Raw genomic sequence first — 18278 nt, forward strand, 5'->3', positions numbered from 1 at the left:
TCTTTCTGGGATCAAGAGGAACCTCTGCCTAGGAGAAGAGCTGAAGAGCTGGAGGAGGAGTACTGTCCCTTTGCTGTGTTGCTTTGCTGGTCTGGCCTGCAGTCTGCCTGAAAAGAGTGCAAAGGGTGAACTTTGCTGTGTGTCCTGCTTGAGAAAGTTCTCCAAGGGCTTGGAGTAGAGTTTGCCTCCTGTTGGAAGTCTCAGGGACACCAAAGACTTTAGTTTCCTCGACCTACAGCACTGGGAACTGTTTTGTGCTGTTCAAGAGGAGAAACCACTGCAACGCCGCTGGCCTGCACCGTGACCTGCCGACACCGCACAGAGTTGCATTGCCCCTCTTCGCACCGCGACCCTGACCTTACCTACGCCATCATCGGACGACTTCACCGAGCTGTTGCTCGCAACGTGACCTGTGGGCCCCGCACTCTGGCATTGCCTGCTCACACCGCAGCCTTGGCATCCCCGGCGATGCCACACCTGCTGACACCAGTGCCGCTGGCTGCACTGTGGCCTGTGGACACCGCTCGTGAGGTACACAAAGCACTGTCCCGCACCGCAGCCTCTGTCTACCGACGCCAGCATCATAGACTCCTGTGTCGTCCCCAAGCATCCTGCCTGCACCATGGCCTGTGGACACCACTCGTGAGGGTCACGAAGCACCGTCCCGTCCTGCACCGCTGGCTTGGGCATACTGACGACGCTGCCTGCACCATGACATGTTGACACCGCACGTCACACCGCCCCGCTTCACACCCCAGCCCTGGTCTCACCTACGCCACTGGACGCCTGCACCGTGACCTGTGGGCACTGCACGTCGCATCGTCCCACTTCACACCGCATCCCCGACGCCATCCATGCCGGCGCACCTATCTTCATCAGCCTGGAGTTCGATCGGCAATGCGTGTGACCTCAAGGGCCCGACAACTCCTGCACCGACTCCGGACCAGACACTGCGACGTCAGTGATGCCACCTTCCAGAGCTCACTGCGAAGCTCACGGCGCCCTGCAAATCCAAGGTACTGTTTGCAGGTTTTCCCGACACCGTATCTGGCCCGCAACGCCACGGCCGGCCTGAACTGTTGGTTTTAGTGATCACAATGCCGTGATAGCCCCAGGTGGAGCTATCGACTTCAAGGAACTGTAGTTTTGAGTAAATTTTGCATAATTCATATTTTTCTTACTGTATGTTGGAATCTTATCGTATTTGGTCTTGTTTTATACAGATAAATATTGGCCTATTTTTCTAAAACTGGTGTGATGTCCTTTTGTAGTGTGTTCACTTATTACTGTGTGTTATGTGCAAATGCTTTACACATTGCTTCTGAGATAAGCCTGACAGCTCGTGCCAAGCTACCAAGGGGGTGAGCAGGGGTTATCTGAGCAGGTATCTCCCTTATCCTGACTAGTGAGGGTCCCTACTTGGACAGGGTGCAAACCAACTTTCATCTAGAGACCCCATTTCTAACAGCAACCATGTATTATATGCAGAAATGGTGGGGTGCACACTCCGTACAACTGTCGTTGTGCACAGTCAATTTAGCACTGGGCCATTTGCCCCAACATTTAACCTGGTAGCGGAACAACTCCCAGGGACATGCAACTTTGCTGATGTCCTCAGCATGCAGGATGTGACAAGTTCACAAATGGGAACTTCACCCATGAGTCCGGCTTCCCTACTTCCAAACGTGGGGGGTTCCAGACATAGACCTATTTGCAACAAACAAAAACATCAAAATGCCCACAGTTCGCTTCCAGGCCTCCATACCCCCAGTCCAAGGACAATGTTCTATGGATGAACTGGTCAGGGATATTTGCCTACGCTTTTCTACCTCTCCCCCTCCTTCAGTTTCTGGTTTGGAAGCTCAGGTAAACATCCCTCACATTGATACTAGTGGCCCCCACGTGGGCCAGACAGCCATGGTTCTCAACTCTATTAGAGCTATCAGTCATTACTCATGAGAAGCTTCCCCTCTACCTGTACCTTCTCACTCAGAACCATGATCAAATCAGGCACCCAAATCTTAAGGAACTGGACCTTGTGGTATGGCTCCTGAAGACAGACTTCGGATAGCTTAATCTACCTCGGGAATGCATGGATTTATTTAAGGAAGCACAGAAACCTACTGCTAGAGCACATTATGCAGCAAAACACATTGTCTGCCACTGTATATCCAAACAACGGGACCCCCTCAAAGTATCAGTGCAGGGTGTTCTTTATATCTTTTTCGTTTGCGGGAAGCAAGCTTGGCATACACTTCCATAAGGTATAGCTGCCTAACCTTCAAAACAGACAGCACTCTTCCCTTTTCAAAATCCAAGTTATTACCGCTTCTTTGGAAGGACTTGAGTGGTTGTGCCAATAGTACCCTAGTACCATACAGGAACCTTAACAGTGTATGTACTATGCTCATGGGCCCAATAGCAGTTTTCTGTCAGGGTAGGTGTCCTCCATGAAAGGAAGCTCACTTTTGTAGTTTTAAGGTTGCATGCTAAACGTAAGGGACATGAACACAAAAAACATGGTTCAGCTGTCTCTGCTCTCTTACAAAGGCGAAAGCTCAACAGAAGTGCGTTGCACTCATGATAGTCCTGCAGTTGACAGTAACAATTGATTCTTTGCAACAACAAAAATAGTAGATATAGGTGAAAAATTGCTGTGACTGTCCTCGCAATCTGCTTTTTCGGTAAAGAAAGCTCAAGTGCATTGTTTATTTATTTTTTAACTCGGAGGGGTGTAATCTTTGAAGGAGAGGATCTGCAGTGCATGAAATCTTGAGCTAAATAGTTCTTTCTTTACAGCAGACTTAGACCCAGTGTCTTGTGTATTACCCCAGCGGATTGGCTGCTGTTCTTAGGGCAGTGGGTTTTTTAGGCATGCCCTGCGCTTCCGCTCCAGTGCCAGCTTCTGTAATGTGGCGGTGGCGTCCCCATCCACGTGCATTACTTGATCTACATCACCTCAGGGCGGGGAGGTGTGTAACGTGCCGACGCTGGATGACTTGCTTAACACGTTTGTACAATAAAGTAGTCGCAGCACATTTCTTTCGGATTATAGCACGAATGTAATGTACGGCAAGTGTGTGAGTGCTTGTGCGATGAGGCTGCACCGAGGTTTAATGCCATTCTCTTGTTGCCAGGCAAGCCAAAGAACGCAAGCTAAGGATCTGGAGAGATTACGTAGCTCCGACGGCAAACATGGATCAGAAGGACAAGCAGTTTGTTGCCAAGGTAAGTGTCTCTGGGCAACCACCTGTTACTCGCCCATGATGCGCGGACAGTGGTTAGTTAAAAGTGCTCTTGCTTGTTCTGGTGCAGTCTTTAATTAGGTTTCAGACCTAATAATTAGGGCTTTGCATTTTGACATTTGTACATCCCAGTAGGAAATGTTTCTGCATGTTTTTTTTGCTGCTGCGTACCAGTCACTATTTCGTCCTTTTCTAGTTGTCCACAATGGGTTTTAACTTTCCTCATCTGTTCTCTCAGGGTTGTCCTTGGAGTGAGACTATGGACGCTGGGATGTGAGGCATTTGCCTCAATTGTGTTTCTGTATTACCTTTGCATACCATGAAGCTCTACAAACTTTGTAACATCAGCTGGTCGTACCACTGTACTATTACACAACAACATGTTTGGCACAAATTCCTTGCAGCAATTGCCTGGTCTGGCTAGTGTCTGTTTTTCAGAAGTTGGAGTGATGCACTCCAGATTCATATCACGGATAGAACCTTCCTTACCTCCTGCAAGAGCTTGGATGGCTGGAATTAGTCAATCTTCCTCTGGAATGTCACAGATAAATGCATGCTCGGTTAGTCTTCTGTACTTAAAATTTCATGAAGTTCGTACATTTCGTGCATATTTCCAGTTTTAGGCATACTGATCTTAATCTCTTCGGCGGTTTTAGAACCTAAGCCTATGTTTTCTGTCTCTCTACAGCTTGTATTGCGCGATAATTTCTTTCAGTATGTCGAATTTGGCCTCATTCCGCAGAACTTTCCATAGCGTGGCATTCTGCCACCAGTTAATTCGTTGGCTATAAAAATGAACTTTGAAATGGTTCATGCTAAACGCTTTTGTCTTACCTGTTGTGGTAGCATCTTGTCCCTAGGCCTAGCATGATTTCGTTATGTTGGTCCGTCCTTAAACCCCGGCCAACCGACGATTTGGGTTGAAGTAGAGGTGCAAATATTGATGACTTTCCTTCCCGCTGGGCTGTTAACCTCTGCACAGTTCGCAGGTCATTCCCTTTCAGTAGGTTCTCTGGGGTTGGTGCAGATATGCCGTTTCCCATCAGGTCTCCAGACAGATCTGCAGATTAGAGGTACAATTTATGAAACTTGTGTTGGTGATACTTTTTTTTTTTTTGCACCTTTTACGTTAATGTCCGGTATATGGTCTATATGGGACAAAGGAATTATACAAGTACAGCTTTAATATTGCTTTGCTATTTCATTTGAAGCAGATTTTGATTCATATGTACGCTTGGGTCTGGGACATCGTGTTATTCCAACTACAGACCATAGCTGCGGGGACGCCACCCCGGCTCCCCAACAGTAACCTCCTCACTCACTCACCCTCGTGCCCAGCCCTTGCTGGTGCAATCCATAAACGCAACTTGTCTTCCCGCTCGTGCCTTACGCACTGTTCTGCCCCTTTCTTCCAGTTTTATTACCCCTAATCCATCGCAGGTCTCCACACTTTCCTGTTCGCTTGCAAGGCACATCCATACCAATTTGGGGGGAGGCGAAGGAGGGTATAACCAACAATGTCACTGCTTGCGCCCACCTCATAACTAGACACCCTCCAACATATACCCGTCAGAACAACCCACATATAGCCCACCCTGAGACCCCAGTCTTGACAAGCTGAGCCTGAGCGGGTAGCCCGTACTACCAGCAACCGGACCCTACCCTGATACTCCCACAAACCAGAATTGCACTCTCCTATGCCCCACCCTGCACTGTGTACGCAGCCCCCTGCCTTTCGCACTCCTATGCCCCAGCCTGCACTGTTCGCAGCCCCCTGCCTTGCACTCTATGCCCCACCCTACACTGTGTACACAGCCCCCTGCCTTGCACTCTCCTATGCCCCACCCTGCACTGTGTACGCAGCCCCCCTGCCTTGCACTCTCCTATGCCCCACCCTGCACTGTGTACGCAGCCCCCTGCCTTGTGCACTCCTCTGCCCCACCCTGCACTGTGTACGCAGTCCCCTGCCTTGTGCACTCCTATGCCCCACCATGCACTGTGTACGCAGCCCCCTGCCTTGCGGACTCCTATGCCCCACCCTGCACTGTGTACGCAGCTCCCTGCCTTGCACTCTCCTCTGCCCCACCCTGCACTGTGTACGCAGCCCCCTGCCTTGTGCACTCCTATGCCCCAGTCTGCACTGTCTACGCAGTCCCCTGCCTTGCGTTCCTATGCTCCACCCTGCACTGTGTACGCAGCTCCCTGCCTTGCACTCTCCTCTGCCCCACCCTACCCTGTGTACACAGCCCCCTGCCTTGCACTCTCCTATGCCCCACCCTACACTGTGTACGCAGCCCCCTGCCTTGCACTCTCCTGTGCCCGACCCTACACTGTGTACGCATTCTCCCTGCTTTGCACTCTCCTATGCCCTGCCTTGCACTCTCCTATGCCCCACCCTACACTATGTACGCAGCCCCCTGCCTTGCGCACTACTATGCCCCACCCTGCACTGTGTACGCAGCCCCCTGCCTTTCGCACTCCTATGCCCCAGCCCGCACTGTGTACGCAGCCCCCTGCCTTGCACTCTATGCCCCACCCTACACTGTGTACGCAGCCACCTGCCTTCCACTCTATGCCCCACCCTACACTGTGTACGCAGCCACCTGCCTTGCACTCTATGCCCCACCCTACACTGTGTACGCAGCCCCCTGCCTTGCACTCTATGCCCCACCCTGCACTGTGTACGCATCCCCCTGCCTTGCACTCTCCTATGCCCCACCCTGCACTGTGTACGCAGCCCCCCTGCCTTGCACTCTCCTGTGCCCCACCCTACACTGTGTACGCATCCTCCCTGCCTTGCACTCTCCTGTGCCCCACCCTTCACTGTGTACGCATCCTCCCTGCCTTGCACTCTCCTGTGCCCCACCCTACACTGTGTACGCAGCCCCCCTGCCTTGCACTCTCCTGTGCCCCACCCTGCACTGTGTACGCAGCCCCCTGCCTTGCACTCTCCTATGCCCCACCCTGCACTCTTCGCAGCCCCTTTACCTTGCATTCTCCTATGCCCCACCCTGCAGTGTATGCAGCCCCCCTGCATTGTGCACTCCTATGCCCCACCCTTCACTTGTACGCAGCCCCCTGCCTTTCGCACTCCTATGCCCCACCCTGCACTGTGTACGCAGCCCCCTGCCTTTCGCACTCCTATGCCCCACCCTGCACTGTGTACGCAGCCCCCTGCCTTTCGCACTCCTATGCCCCACCCTGCACTGTGTACGCAGCCCCCTGCCTTTCGCACTCCTATGCCCCACCCTGCACTGTGTACGCAGCCCCCTGCCTTGCGCACTCCTATGCCCCACCCTACACTGTGTACGCAGCCCCCTGCCTTGCGCACTCCTATGCCCCACCCTACACTGTGTACGCAGCCCCCCTGCCTTGCACTCTCGTGCCCCACCCTTCACTGTGTACGCAGCCCCCTGCCTTGCGCACTCCTATGCCCCACCCTACACTGTGTACGCAGCCCCCTGCCTTGCGCACTCCTATGCCCCACCCTACACTGTGTACGCAGCCCCCCTGCCTTGCACTCTCGTGCCCCACTCTACTCTGTACGCAGCCTCCTGCCTTGCACTCTCGTATGCCCCACCCTACAATGTACACAGCCCCCCTGCCTTGCACTCTCCTATGCCCCAGCCTGCACGGTGTACGCAGCCTCCTGCCTTGCACTCTCGTATGCCCCACCCTGCAATGTACGCAGCCCCCCTGCCTTGCACTCTCCTATGACCCACCCTACACTGTGTACGCAGCCCCCCTGCCTTGCATTCTTTTGTGCCCCACTCTACTCTGTACGCCTTGCACTCTCCTGTGCCCCACCCTACACTGTACGCAGACCCCCTGCCTTGCACTCTCCTATGCCCCAGCCTGCACTGTGTACGCAGCCCCCCTGCCTTGCACTCTCCTATGCCCCAGCCTGCACTGTGTACGCAGCCCCCCTGCCTTGCACTCTCCTATGCCCCAGCCTGCACTGTGTACGCAGCCCCCTGCCTTGCGCACTCCTATGCCCCACCCTACACTGTGTACGCAGCCCCCCTGCCTTGCACTCTCCTGTGCCCCACCCTGCACTGTGTACGCAGCCCCCTGCCTTGCACTCTCCTATGCCCCACCCTGCACTCTTCGCAGCCCCTTTACCTTGCATTCTCCTATGCCCCACCCTGCAGTGTATGCAGCCCCCCTGCATTGTGCACTCCTATGCCCCACCCTTCACTGTGTACGCAGCCCCCTGCCTTTCGCACTCCTATGCCCCACCCTGCACTGTGTACGCAGCCCCCTGCCTTTTGCACTCCTATGCCCCACCCTGCACTGTGTACGCAGCCCCCTGCCTTTCGCACTCCTATGCCCCACCCTGCACTGTGTACGCAGCCCCCTGCCTTGCGCACTCCTATGCCCCACCCTACACTGTGTACGCAGCCCCCTGCCTTGCGCACTCCTATGCCCCACCCTACACTGTGTACGCAGCCCCCCTGCCTTGCACTCTCGTGCCCCACCCTTCACTGTGTACGCAGCCCCCTGCCTTGCGCACTCCTATGCCCCACCCTACACTGTGTACGCAGCCCCCTGCCTTGCGCACTCCTATGCCCCACCCTACACTGTGTACGCAGCCCCCCTGCCTTGCACTCTCGTGCCCCACTCTACTCTGTACGCAGCCTCCTGCCTTGCACTCTCGTATGCCCCACCCTACAATGTACACAGCCCCCCTGCCTTGCACTCTCCTATGCCCCAGCCTGCACGGTGTACGCAGCCTCCTGCCTTGCACTCTCGTATGCCCCACCCTGCAATGTACGCAGCCCCCCTGCCTTGCACTCTCCTATGACCCACCCTACACTGTGTACGCAGCCCCCCTGCCTTGCATTCTTTTGTGCCCCACTCTACTCTGTACGCCTTGCACTCTCCTGTGCCCCACCCTACACTGTACGCAGACCCCCTGCCTTGCACTCTCCTATGCCCCAGCCTGCACTGTGTACGCAGCCCCCCTGCCTTGCACTCTCCTATGCCCCAGCCTGCACTGTGTACGCAGCCCCCCTGCCTTGCACTCTCCTATGCCCCAGCCTGCACTGTGTACGCAGCCCCCCTGCCTTGCACTCTCCTATGCCCCAGCCTGCACGGTGTACGCAGCCTCCTGCCTTGCACTCTCCTATGCCCCACCCTACACTGTACGCAGCCCCCTGCCTTGCACTCTCCTATGACCCACCCTACACTGTACGCAGCCCCCTGCCTTGCACTCTCCTATGACCCACCCTACACTGTACGCAGCCCCCCTGCCTTGCACTCTCCTGTGCCCCACCCTACACTGTGTACGCAGCCCCCCTGCCTTGCACTCTCCTGTGCCCCACCCTGCACTGTGTACGCAGCCCCCCTGCCTTGCATTCTTTTGTGCCCCACTCTACTCTGTACGCCTTGCACTCTCCTGTGCCCCACCCTACACTGTACGCAGACCCCCTGCCTTGCACTCTCCTATGCCCCACCCTACACTGTACGCAGACCCCCTGCCTTGCACTCTCCTGTGCCCCACCCTACACTGTGTACGCAGCCCCCCTGCCTTGCACTCTCGTGCCCCACCCTTCACTGTGTACGCAGCCCCCTGCCTTGCGCACTCCTATGCCCCACCCTACACTGTGTACGCAGCCCCCTGCCTTGCGCACTCCTATGCCCCACCCTACACTGTGTACGCAGCCCCCTGCCTTGCGCACTCCTATGCCCCACCCTACACTGTGTACGCAGCCCCCCTGCCTTGCACTCTCGTGCCCCACTCTACTCTGTACGCAGCCTCCTGCCTTGCACTCTCGTATGCCCCACCCTACAATGTACACAGCCCCCCTGCCTTGCACTCTCCTATGCCCCAGCCTGCACGGTGTACGCAGCCTCCTGCCTTGCACTCTCGTATGCCCCACCCTGCAATGTACGCAGCCCCCCTGCCTTGCACTCTCCTATGACCCACCCTACACTGTGTACGCAGCCCCCCTGCCTTGCATTCTTTTGTGCCCCACTCTACTCTGTACGCCTTGCACTCTCCTGTGCCCCACCCTACACTGTACGCAGACCCCCTGCCTTGCACTCTCCTATGCCCCAGCCTGCACTGTGTACGCAGCCCCCCTGCCTTGCACTCTCCTATGCCCCAGCCTGCACTGTGTACGCAGCCCCCCTGCCTTGCACTCTCCTATGCCCCAGCCTGCACTGTGTACGCAGCCCCCCTGCCTTGCACTCTCCTATGCCCCAGCCTGCACTGTGTACGCAGCCCCCCTGTCTTGCACTCTCCTATGCCCCAGCCTGCACGGTGTACGCAGCCTCCTGCCTTGCACTCTCCTATGCCCCACCCTACACTGTACGCAGCCCCCCTGCCTTGCACTCTCCTATGACCCACCCTACACTGTACGCAGCCCCCTGCCTTGCACTCTCCTATGCCCCAGCCTGCACTGTGTACGCAGCCCCCCTGCCTTGCACTCTCCTATGCCCCAGCCTGCACGGTGTACGCAGCCTCCTGCCTTGCACTCTCCTATGCCCCACCCTACACTGTACGCAGCCCCCCTGCCTTGCACTCTCCTATGACCCACCCTACACTGTACGCAGCCCCCTGCCTTGCACTCTCCTATGACCCACCCTACACTGTACGCAGCCCCCCTGCCTTGCACTCTCCTGTGCCCCACCCTACACTGTGTACGCAGCCCCCCTGCCTTGCACTCTCCTGTGCCCCACCCTGCACTGTGTACGCAGCCCCCCTGCCTTGCATTCTTTTGTGCCCCACTCTACTCTGTACGCCTTGCACTCTCCTGTGCCCCACCCTACACTGTACGCAGCCCCCCTGCCTTGCACTCTCCTATGCCCCACCCTACACTGTGTACGCAGCCCCCCTGCCTTGCACTCTCGTGCCCCACCCTTCACTGTGTACGCAGCCCCCTGCCTTGCACTTGCTCCACAATACCCATGTTAACATTCTACACGTTATACTTAAAACAGTGACGGCGGATAAGTGTGTTCGCTTATGAAAATAACTGCTAATGTTTCCATTGTAGCAATATTGAAATACTCAATACAAATATTTTAAAAAATTGCGTGTACTTGCTAACAGCCAGAGTTAATTTGCCTACGGCTAAATGCACACCTTCCGACTCTGCCATGCCTGACGTTGCCCCCGTCAGCCCACCACCGAAGTGCGGTGTTACGTATGTGTGTAACAAAGTGCGAAGAGCGGAGTTCTGGATTGTAGAATGTTCGTTTCAGGAGTGCTGGTGACTCGCAAGGTTTGAGGCAACGATAGTTGTCGGTCGTGGCTTCGGACGGCTGTGAGGACACCAGTGCTGACATTACTGTGAGAATAAAACTTCCCGGACCTATCCCACTACGGTGTCATGTTTGTTTCTGCACGATACGACATCCCCCTATTTTAGGGTTCCCACAGTTATGTTCCAATTCCAGCACAGGGCAGTGGGACATCTGCTTGCCATTCTGGTACTTGCGGTCCCGTTCATTTTTTAGTGCACTTTCCTGACACTTGCTTCACTTTTAAAGTATCTCGGTATCCAGTTTAGTTATAAACCACGTCTTTGCGGTTTGTTTACATGACTGACTTCGTCTATACGACCATACAGTTTGTAACCATCACTGCGCGTGTATTGTGTCCATGCTCTCGTGGGCCGGTCTACCCTCAGTTGCGCAGTGAGGATCTCCCTGGGATCTTGTTTTTTGTGTCCACTACCCGCCGCCGAAGCACATGGTGTTAATACTTTCATCTGACGGGCGCACAGCTCAGCATTCCCGAGTTGGGAAATGTAGCTGCCTTATATTTAGAGATGAACTAGTGACAGTATGCGATGTTCGCCATGGTCCTTATACGTTGTAAAAGGTTCTTGGGTCATATTGTGTTTTCCTAATCTGATGTTGATACAGGTTGCGTCTAGAGACGAGAAGTTTCTTTATACATGTGAAGCTGAATGTTCCAAGTAACTTCCTTAGCTTCAGGCTTAGATTGAATCCACTTTCTAAGCGTCGACCTTTTTGTTTGTATAAGTAAGATTTTTAGAGAACCGTAACATAGAAGACCTATTTTTTCTACGTTACACATGTACTCTGCTTTCGGGCTAAAACATGCAAGTGTCTTCTGAAATTGATGTAGCATAATTTTAGGACTGGCCCGGATGGAGAGTTGAATTTCTGCATTTGAATAAGACTGGTGTAGTTTACATTCTTTTAGAGGCTTGATGTTTCCGACTAAGTCTTTTTCGTGACGTTATGGGTGAGGGTTTGTTGCTTCCTCGCTAGTTCTTCTGCTTGCTCATCAGCAGTGCTTGCGTTTACGGCCCTGTACTGCACTCTCGCTAATCGCCACAAGGTGGTGGTGCTGCACTCTCGCAGCATCTACCGTGTGCAGAGACAGTAATTTGTATTCTCTGCAAGTAACTCCTGAAGGTTTAATTTTCTATTGAGATTCTAAAGAAATGGTTGGTTAGGTTTTCTTGGAAAGTAAACATATAAAAGACATGCTTCCAGAAGTGTATTCCTTAAGTGCTTTGAAGAGCATTTCCTAATTCCCCAGAGCCACCCTTGGCTCGTGATCAGTCTTCTACCCGAGTTTGTGTATGAAAGTGCATTTTCCGTGTGTTTAACATTTAATGGTAACCGGATGATGGACCTGCCGGCGCCTCCTATTCCTCGGCGGGGCTAGGAGTGCTTGACGTCATGACGGAATGCACATGTGCTTGAAGGGGTTGGGTTCAGAGACCTGTAGATTAGACAGGGCACTGGGTCACGCAGGCTGGTGAAGTCCAAGTGGTGCTCTGCAGATATCCACCGTTCGAGAGCTGTCCCATACTCGACACAAGTCCTTGCCGCCTCACAACCGCATCTCCCGCTGGCACGCTTAGTGTTTGTACGAGAGAAGTGGTCTCTGTGCCCAAAATATTCTAGGGTCCTGCGAGTGGAGCTCTCGTTGCCCGAACAGCCCTGGCCTGGAGGGGGATGGGAGCTGGTAGTGACTGGGAATCTGCTGGGGAGATCTGTCGTGAAGTCGCATGTTGTGCTGCTCAGGCCTTTGCCCTTCATGGCAAGCATCGGATACTGCAATTAGCCTAAGAATACGCTGACCCCGGTGCTGCCTGGGGCCCGCAGCGCTGTGTGCATGGCTGGGTGAGGGCACGGTACCCTGAAAGCCTACTGAGGATTGAGAATGCTCGCTGAAAGGGGGGTAGTGACGCACCAGCTGTGAGTGTATCTCTGAGACCTGGAAACCACATAATGTATCCCTTTAATCTCCTCTGCACTTACATGGTTCTCTGCAGTTCATAATGCCTGCGAAATCATGCCCTGTGAGGTGGATGTTAAGTGTCAAGTTGATGGTGGACAAAATGCAATCCAGATTCTAAATATTCATAGGCAGGGTGACCTGCGCCATCCTGTGTAGAGAAGGGGAGTTCATTCTTGTACATCTGGGTGGCGTTAACTGATGTCGGGCACCAGAGTGGTATCATGACCGTGTGAACTTGCCTAAAGTAACACGTGTGCACAGTTTTCTGAAACGCAGAAGCTGAGATTGAATCCAGGATATCTGGATTCTAATGTCATCAGCCACAGCGTATCTAATGGTTAATAATCTTTTCTGCGTTCACCCTTTTACTGTGCCACATGGATGTGATATGTGGAGGAAATTGTGGTTTGGTATCTGGGTACCCTGGGCCCTGAGCAAGGCTTCTATTTTAATATAATTGTGTGATCCTGGGCAAACCGCTCCCCTTGCCTTTGTTTCCCAATCCTGCAAAAATAGAGCGCATAGGGACAGGCTAGCTCCCAATATTAATGGATTGAGCCCGGTCCTTTAACTTTTACGGGCTTCTGGTGACCACGTTACATTGCTAGTTACTGAGTGGAGCTCGGTGCTCGCTGCTGAGTTTACCCTGCACGGCTTGTGTTCCAAACCTCAGCAGCAACAGTTTATAAATCTGAGAGAGAAGAGCCTAAAGTACATTAATTTGGGGAATTCCTACAGTAAGCCAACTCAAGAACTTGACTGTACTAGGAAATGACCTACGCTTTTTTTTAACCCAAATGTAACGGTCCAAAAATTGCTGTTAGCTGTGGTCCTGTTTAAACTCAAATGCTCTTGTACTTTTGCAGCCTGCTGCCACTGAGGCTTTCTTTCAGCACTTATTAAAAACAATGTGTGAGCGCTGTGCAGTTGGCAAATGTTATAAATTAAAAAGCAAATTGGTATTTGTGGAGTTCCATGCAACCCGAAATATCCCAAGCTCATCAGCTCCTGAAGACTGAGATCATAGGATATTTTTTCACCAAAGGAGAAGTGCTCACCTTTATTCCTCAGCTGCCTAAAGGCATAAATGAACTGCAGGGGAGGAATGTTTGATGAATGCCACTTTGCAAAAAATAATAATTTCCAAAACAGTAATGAAATAACGGTAGATGGGGACGAGGTGGTGGCCCGTTACTGTAAATTAGACAGTTACAATATATAGGATTTTCGAACTTTATTGCCTCGGAAGCAGACATTTCACCTCATTTATTGAGCCTCCAAGGGATACCCTGCAGAGGTGAGGGCAGTGCAATGCCATGATTGGGATACCGGCCTACTGCGGCAACATAAACATTTGTCTCAAAAGCCCCAGACTTCAGTTGTGGCTTCTGTACTATTTGTGGTGGATGATCGAGTTCGGGGTTTTTGCTGCACACATTTCTCGATTCTTTCTGGAGGAATGTACGTGGGCAGTACTGCAAGCAGTGGGGAGCACCTGTTGCAGGAACCATTACTTAATGCCTGTTGGACCTGATGTATGAAAGGTAATAGCTTGCACAAAACCAGTGGGTCGCACAACTGCAGGCTTTAAGAGCGCCAAGACCTCATTAGCAATGTACTTCAGTACAAATACGGTGTCCGCTTTGAGTTTTGAGTAAAATAGCGCCTGCTATTGAGTAAGACTGAGCAAGAGTGCGGTGCGTGATGTCTAGAAGGAGGCGAGATGGTGGACATTGCACGTAATACCGCGGGTAGGAAAGTACTCTGCAAAATGGGACCGCTCTTTCGTCTCTTGAGACATGAACGGACTCGGATTTCTGTGGCGATGAGGCGCCTCTCAGCTGCTGAGCAGGAGAGTGCTGTGAAGCCACTAATGCGCCCATGTCCTGCAGAGTTGCCCATGGTTTGAAGTTGTGGCAGCTCCTACGGCATGTGTACAGTGGCAGTCTCCGCAGGCCTTCCGGTGCGGGGGGCGAGCTCCAGAGGCCCCCCTCGGCTCAGTACTTGGCCCGAGAGCTCCTGAGTGAGTTAGAGAAGGTGGGATGGGGAGGACTCCATGTACTTTGCAGGGAGGGACCCTCAAGTTTCGTTACGTCACTGATGTTGAACATAGGGGTTCTCTCATCTGCACTTGCGGAGCTGGGCAGAATCCTATTTTTTAGGCGTGGCTGTTCTAAAGGCGGCAATGGGTAGGCTACCAACAACCGAGCATTCGGAGCCAACCGCGCAACCAGGGCCCATGTCCATGCTTTTTTATTCTCATTTTTGGCAATTATGTTTCTCTCCGATATGTAACCCGGTTCACCTTCACGGAAGATGCCCCCTCAGGCTATTATCTCGTACCCCAATAAGAGTTAAGGTGGCCTCTTTTGGAAGCCACCATTTCGGATCTGTGCAACATTTGACTCCCGAAGAACTGCCCCATCGCTGGCTTTAGCATGGTCTCGCTGCCGCCCCTTGACCTCGTAGAATATGATAGCTTTGTGAAGGTACAAGCAGTTCCGTAGCCAAATTCTGCGACTCGTGCAGTGTCTGACTAAACTTAAACATGATCAGTCTCTACAAAACATTAGCAGACTTACCATGCGGTTAAATCCTTTTTGAAATACTGGGGTTCAGATTCCAGACCGATGGGAACTATAACCAACCCTTAATTTGAGCCGTGACAGCAGGCCAGCACTTTCCTTCCTCAACAGACGAGAGCGAAAACACAAACAATGAAAGGAAGAAGAGAGCGAAAAATACTGACAAATGGAGAAAGGAGATTGAAAAGAACCTGCAATAGTGAGATACAGTCCCTGTCTGGTGGTGGATAAAGGAGGCACGAGGCGTAATAAACACGCCACATCCTTGTTATCCGGTACTCCGACTTTCAGTAGCGCTGGCCAAGGGCTTCTGATCATAATTCTATACTCCAGAACATTTTCATCTATTAAATATTAAGCATTAAAACGTAACCGTTTTCACAACGTTTTCTCCTATCTCCGTGTTGAGTATAAATGAGGCCTGTTACAGAAGCGTGAGTGGAGCAATGCTGTCATCTGGTGGCCATGTTTGTAACTGCACCAATCGGGTAATACATATTCCGTGGTTTATATAACGTGTCCTCACAGCACAGTCCAAGCCAGAGGCATGCATATATATGAATAACAATTAAGAGACTCCAGGAGCTCCGTGGAGCCCCGGAATGGCCTCTAATTGCATCATTTTGCCTTGGATTTCATTTCCTGGCTCTCCATTGGTTTTTCATTTCTCAGCTTCAAGGTCTGTTCCTTCTCACAAACAATGTAAAACCTCGATCTGCCTGAAGAGGTTGGTGTCAGTTAGAAAAGTTGTACTACTTAGTTTGGTATGTCTTTTTAACTCGTATTTTAAATGTTTTATATTATACTTGATGCTAACCCCGTGGTCGCTGAAAGCCATAGTGTCAGGAGCGGACTGGGAGCCCAAAGCAGCCCTGGCAAATTCAGACCAGCTCCATATGGTGCATAGCGAGTACGCCTGACCACTACCATGGGGGGTGGTGTTGAGGGGAGGAGGGGTGGTAGTTGAGAGAATCTCCCCCTCCCCCTGGGAAAATGTAGGGAAAAATAGCAAAAACCTACCACATTTTTCATTTTATATTAAATTGTATTAAAAACCAATCCTTTTACAGTGCACCAGGATATAGCAATCATTATTGGGGTTCTTGAATGATTCCCTCACCCTGTAACAGTGCCTCATCTGTCCATAGCCCCTCATGTATTTATTTTTTGTGTAGGAAAGTAGCCTCTTTCTAGCTTGGTTACCCCCAGTTTTTGCCTGTTCATCATTATGTTTGACTGTGTTCACTGGGATCCTGCTAACCAGGACATCCGCAATTACTCTCTCCTCTAAATTTGGTGGTTGGTAACTTTTTATTCCCACAATTGGCATACTGATTCTGCCCCCCGTAAGTCCCTAGTATATGGTACCTAGGTACCAAGGGCATTGGGCCTCTGGGGGACCCCTATGGGCTACAGCAGTTATTCTGCCACCGATAGGGCAAAGGGGTTCTGCAGGGCTGCAATTGCAGTCTGCAGGAAACAGGTGCATGCACCCGTCTTCACTACAGGTCACTACACTAGGTCACTGTTAGTCACCCCTATGGTAGGCACTCTCAGACCAGAGGGCTAGTGCAGGGGTGCCTGTATGAGGGCACCCCTGCACTAGCAGGGGTGCCCCCACAAACTCCAGATCCATTTTCCTGGACTTTGAGTGCGGATATAACTAACACCCCTCAGACAGTTTCTGCCCTTCTGCTTGATCTGATCCAGCCCTGGAAGGCAGAACAAAGGATTTACGTTGGGAATGGAAGGTAACACACTCCCTTTGGAAATACGTGTGACTGGCTTGGGAGAGGTAGCCTCCCCAAGCCACCGGTTTGCTTTGAAGGGCACATTTGGTGCTCTCCACGCATAAATCAGTCCACATCGGTTCAGGGACCCCAGTCCTTGCTCTGGCACGAAACTGGACAATGGAAAGATCCATAACCAGCCCAGGGGTGGTGCCCAGAGCTCCTCTAGAGGGTGCCTGGGTTCTGCCATCTTGTTGCCAAGGTTGGCAGAGGAATTCTAGGAGCATCTGAGTGGCCAGGTAGGTGACGTCAGAGCCCCCTCCTGATCGGTGTTTACCTGGTTAGGTGACCAATCCACTGCTGGTTTTATTGCAGTCTTCTCTGGGTCTTTTTCTTGTTTTCCTCTTTTTGGGTGGTTTGGGGAAAATCCAGTGTTTTACTCCTTCATTCCTGGTGCTGGGGGTACTGTTACTTACCTCTGTGGTTTTGTAGTGCTCCCAGCTCCCCTCTACACATTTTACTTATTTAGGTGGGGGTACCTTATTCGCATTCCATTTTTTAGTATATGGTTTGTGCTCCCCCTAGGATCACTATTGGTTATTGCTATTTACACTGTTTTCTAACCTTTTCTATGCCTTTTTCTGATTACTAGTGCATATATTTAGTGTATTACTTACTTCCTAAGGGTGGGTTACCTTTCTAGTATTTTGTGGTGATTTGTTCCAAATAATAAAGTACCTTTATTTTCGTGCAACTGAGTGTTTGCTTTCATGTAAGTGCTGTGACTACAGTGGTATCACATGAGCTTTGCATGTCTTCCAGATAAGCCTTGGCAGCTCACCCACAGGTACCTCTAGAGAGCCTGGCTTCTAGACACTGCCTGCACTTATCTCAGAGGTGATACCTAGACCTGGTATAAAGTGTAAGACCTTTGGTACCCACCACACACCAGGCCCGCTTCCTACAGTTTTATAGTGCCTATTACCAGCGTAGGGTGTTAGAGCACTTAATATAGATATATATATATATATATATATATATATATATATATATATATATATATATGTTCGATGGCATGTGTAGCTGCAGATACACATGCTGTGCACATCCCGCCATCTGGTGTTGGGCTCGGAGTGTTACAGGTTGTTTTTCTTCGAAGAAGTCTTTTCGAGTCACGAGACCGAGGGACTCCTCCAATTTCGACTCCATTGCGCATGGGCGTCGACTCCATCTTAGATTGTTTTTTTTCCGCCATCGGGTTGGGACGTGTTCCTTTTCGCTCCGTTTTTCGGGTCGGAAAGTTAGTTAGAATCTCGGAAAAAACGTCAGTATTGTTTGTGTTCGGTATCGGGTTAGTTACAACAGATCGACACCGAATTTAGAAGAGATCCGGTGGCCCTTCGGGGTTTTTTCGATCCCCCGTCATGGGCCTGGTCGGCCCGGCCACGTGTGAATTCAAGGCTGATGGAACGGACCCCATTCCGCTTCT

General features: G+C 51.9%; 1 protein-coding gene across 1 annotated transcript in view; it reads left to right on the plus strand.

Moving 5' to 3' along the window:
- The window catches only part of SND1 (staphylococcal nuclease and tudor domain containing 1), a 1722638-nt gene that overhangs the window by 157364 nt on the left and 1546996 nt on the right, over positions 1-18278 (plus strand). Inside the window, exon 9 of the mRNA XM_069229374.1 lies at positions 3138-3228. Within this exon, the coding sequence (XP_069085475.1) occupies positions 3138-3228 (91 nt within the window). The remainder of the gene's footprint in view (positions 1-3137; positions 3229-18278) is intronic.

This window comes from Pleurodeles waltl, chromosome 4_1 (genome assembly GCF_031143425.1).
Source record: "Pleurodeles waltl isolate 20211129_DDA chromosome 4_1, aPleWal1.hap1.20221129, whole genome shotgun sequence".
Taxonomy (NCBI): domain Eukaryota; kingdom Metazoa; phylum Chordata; class Amphibia; order Caudata; family Salamandridae; genus Pleurodeles; species Pleurodeles waltl.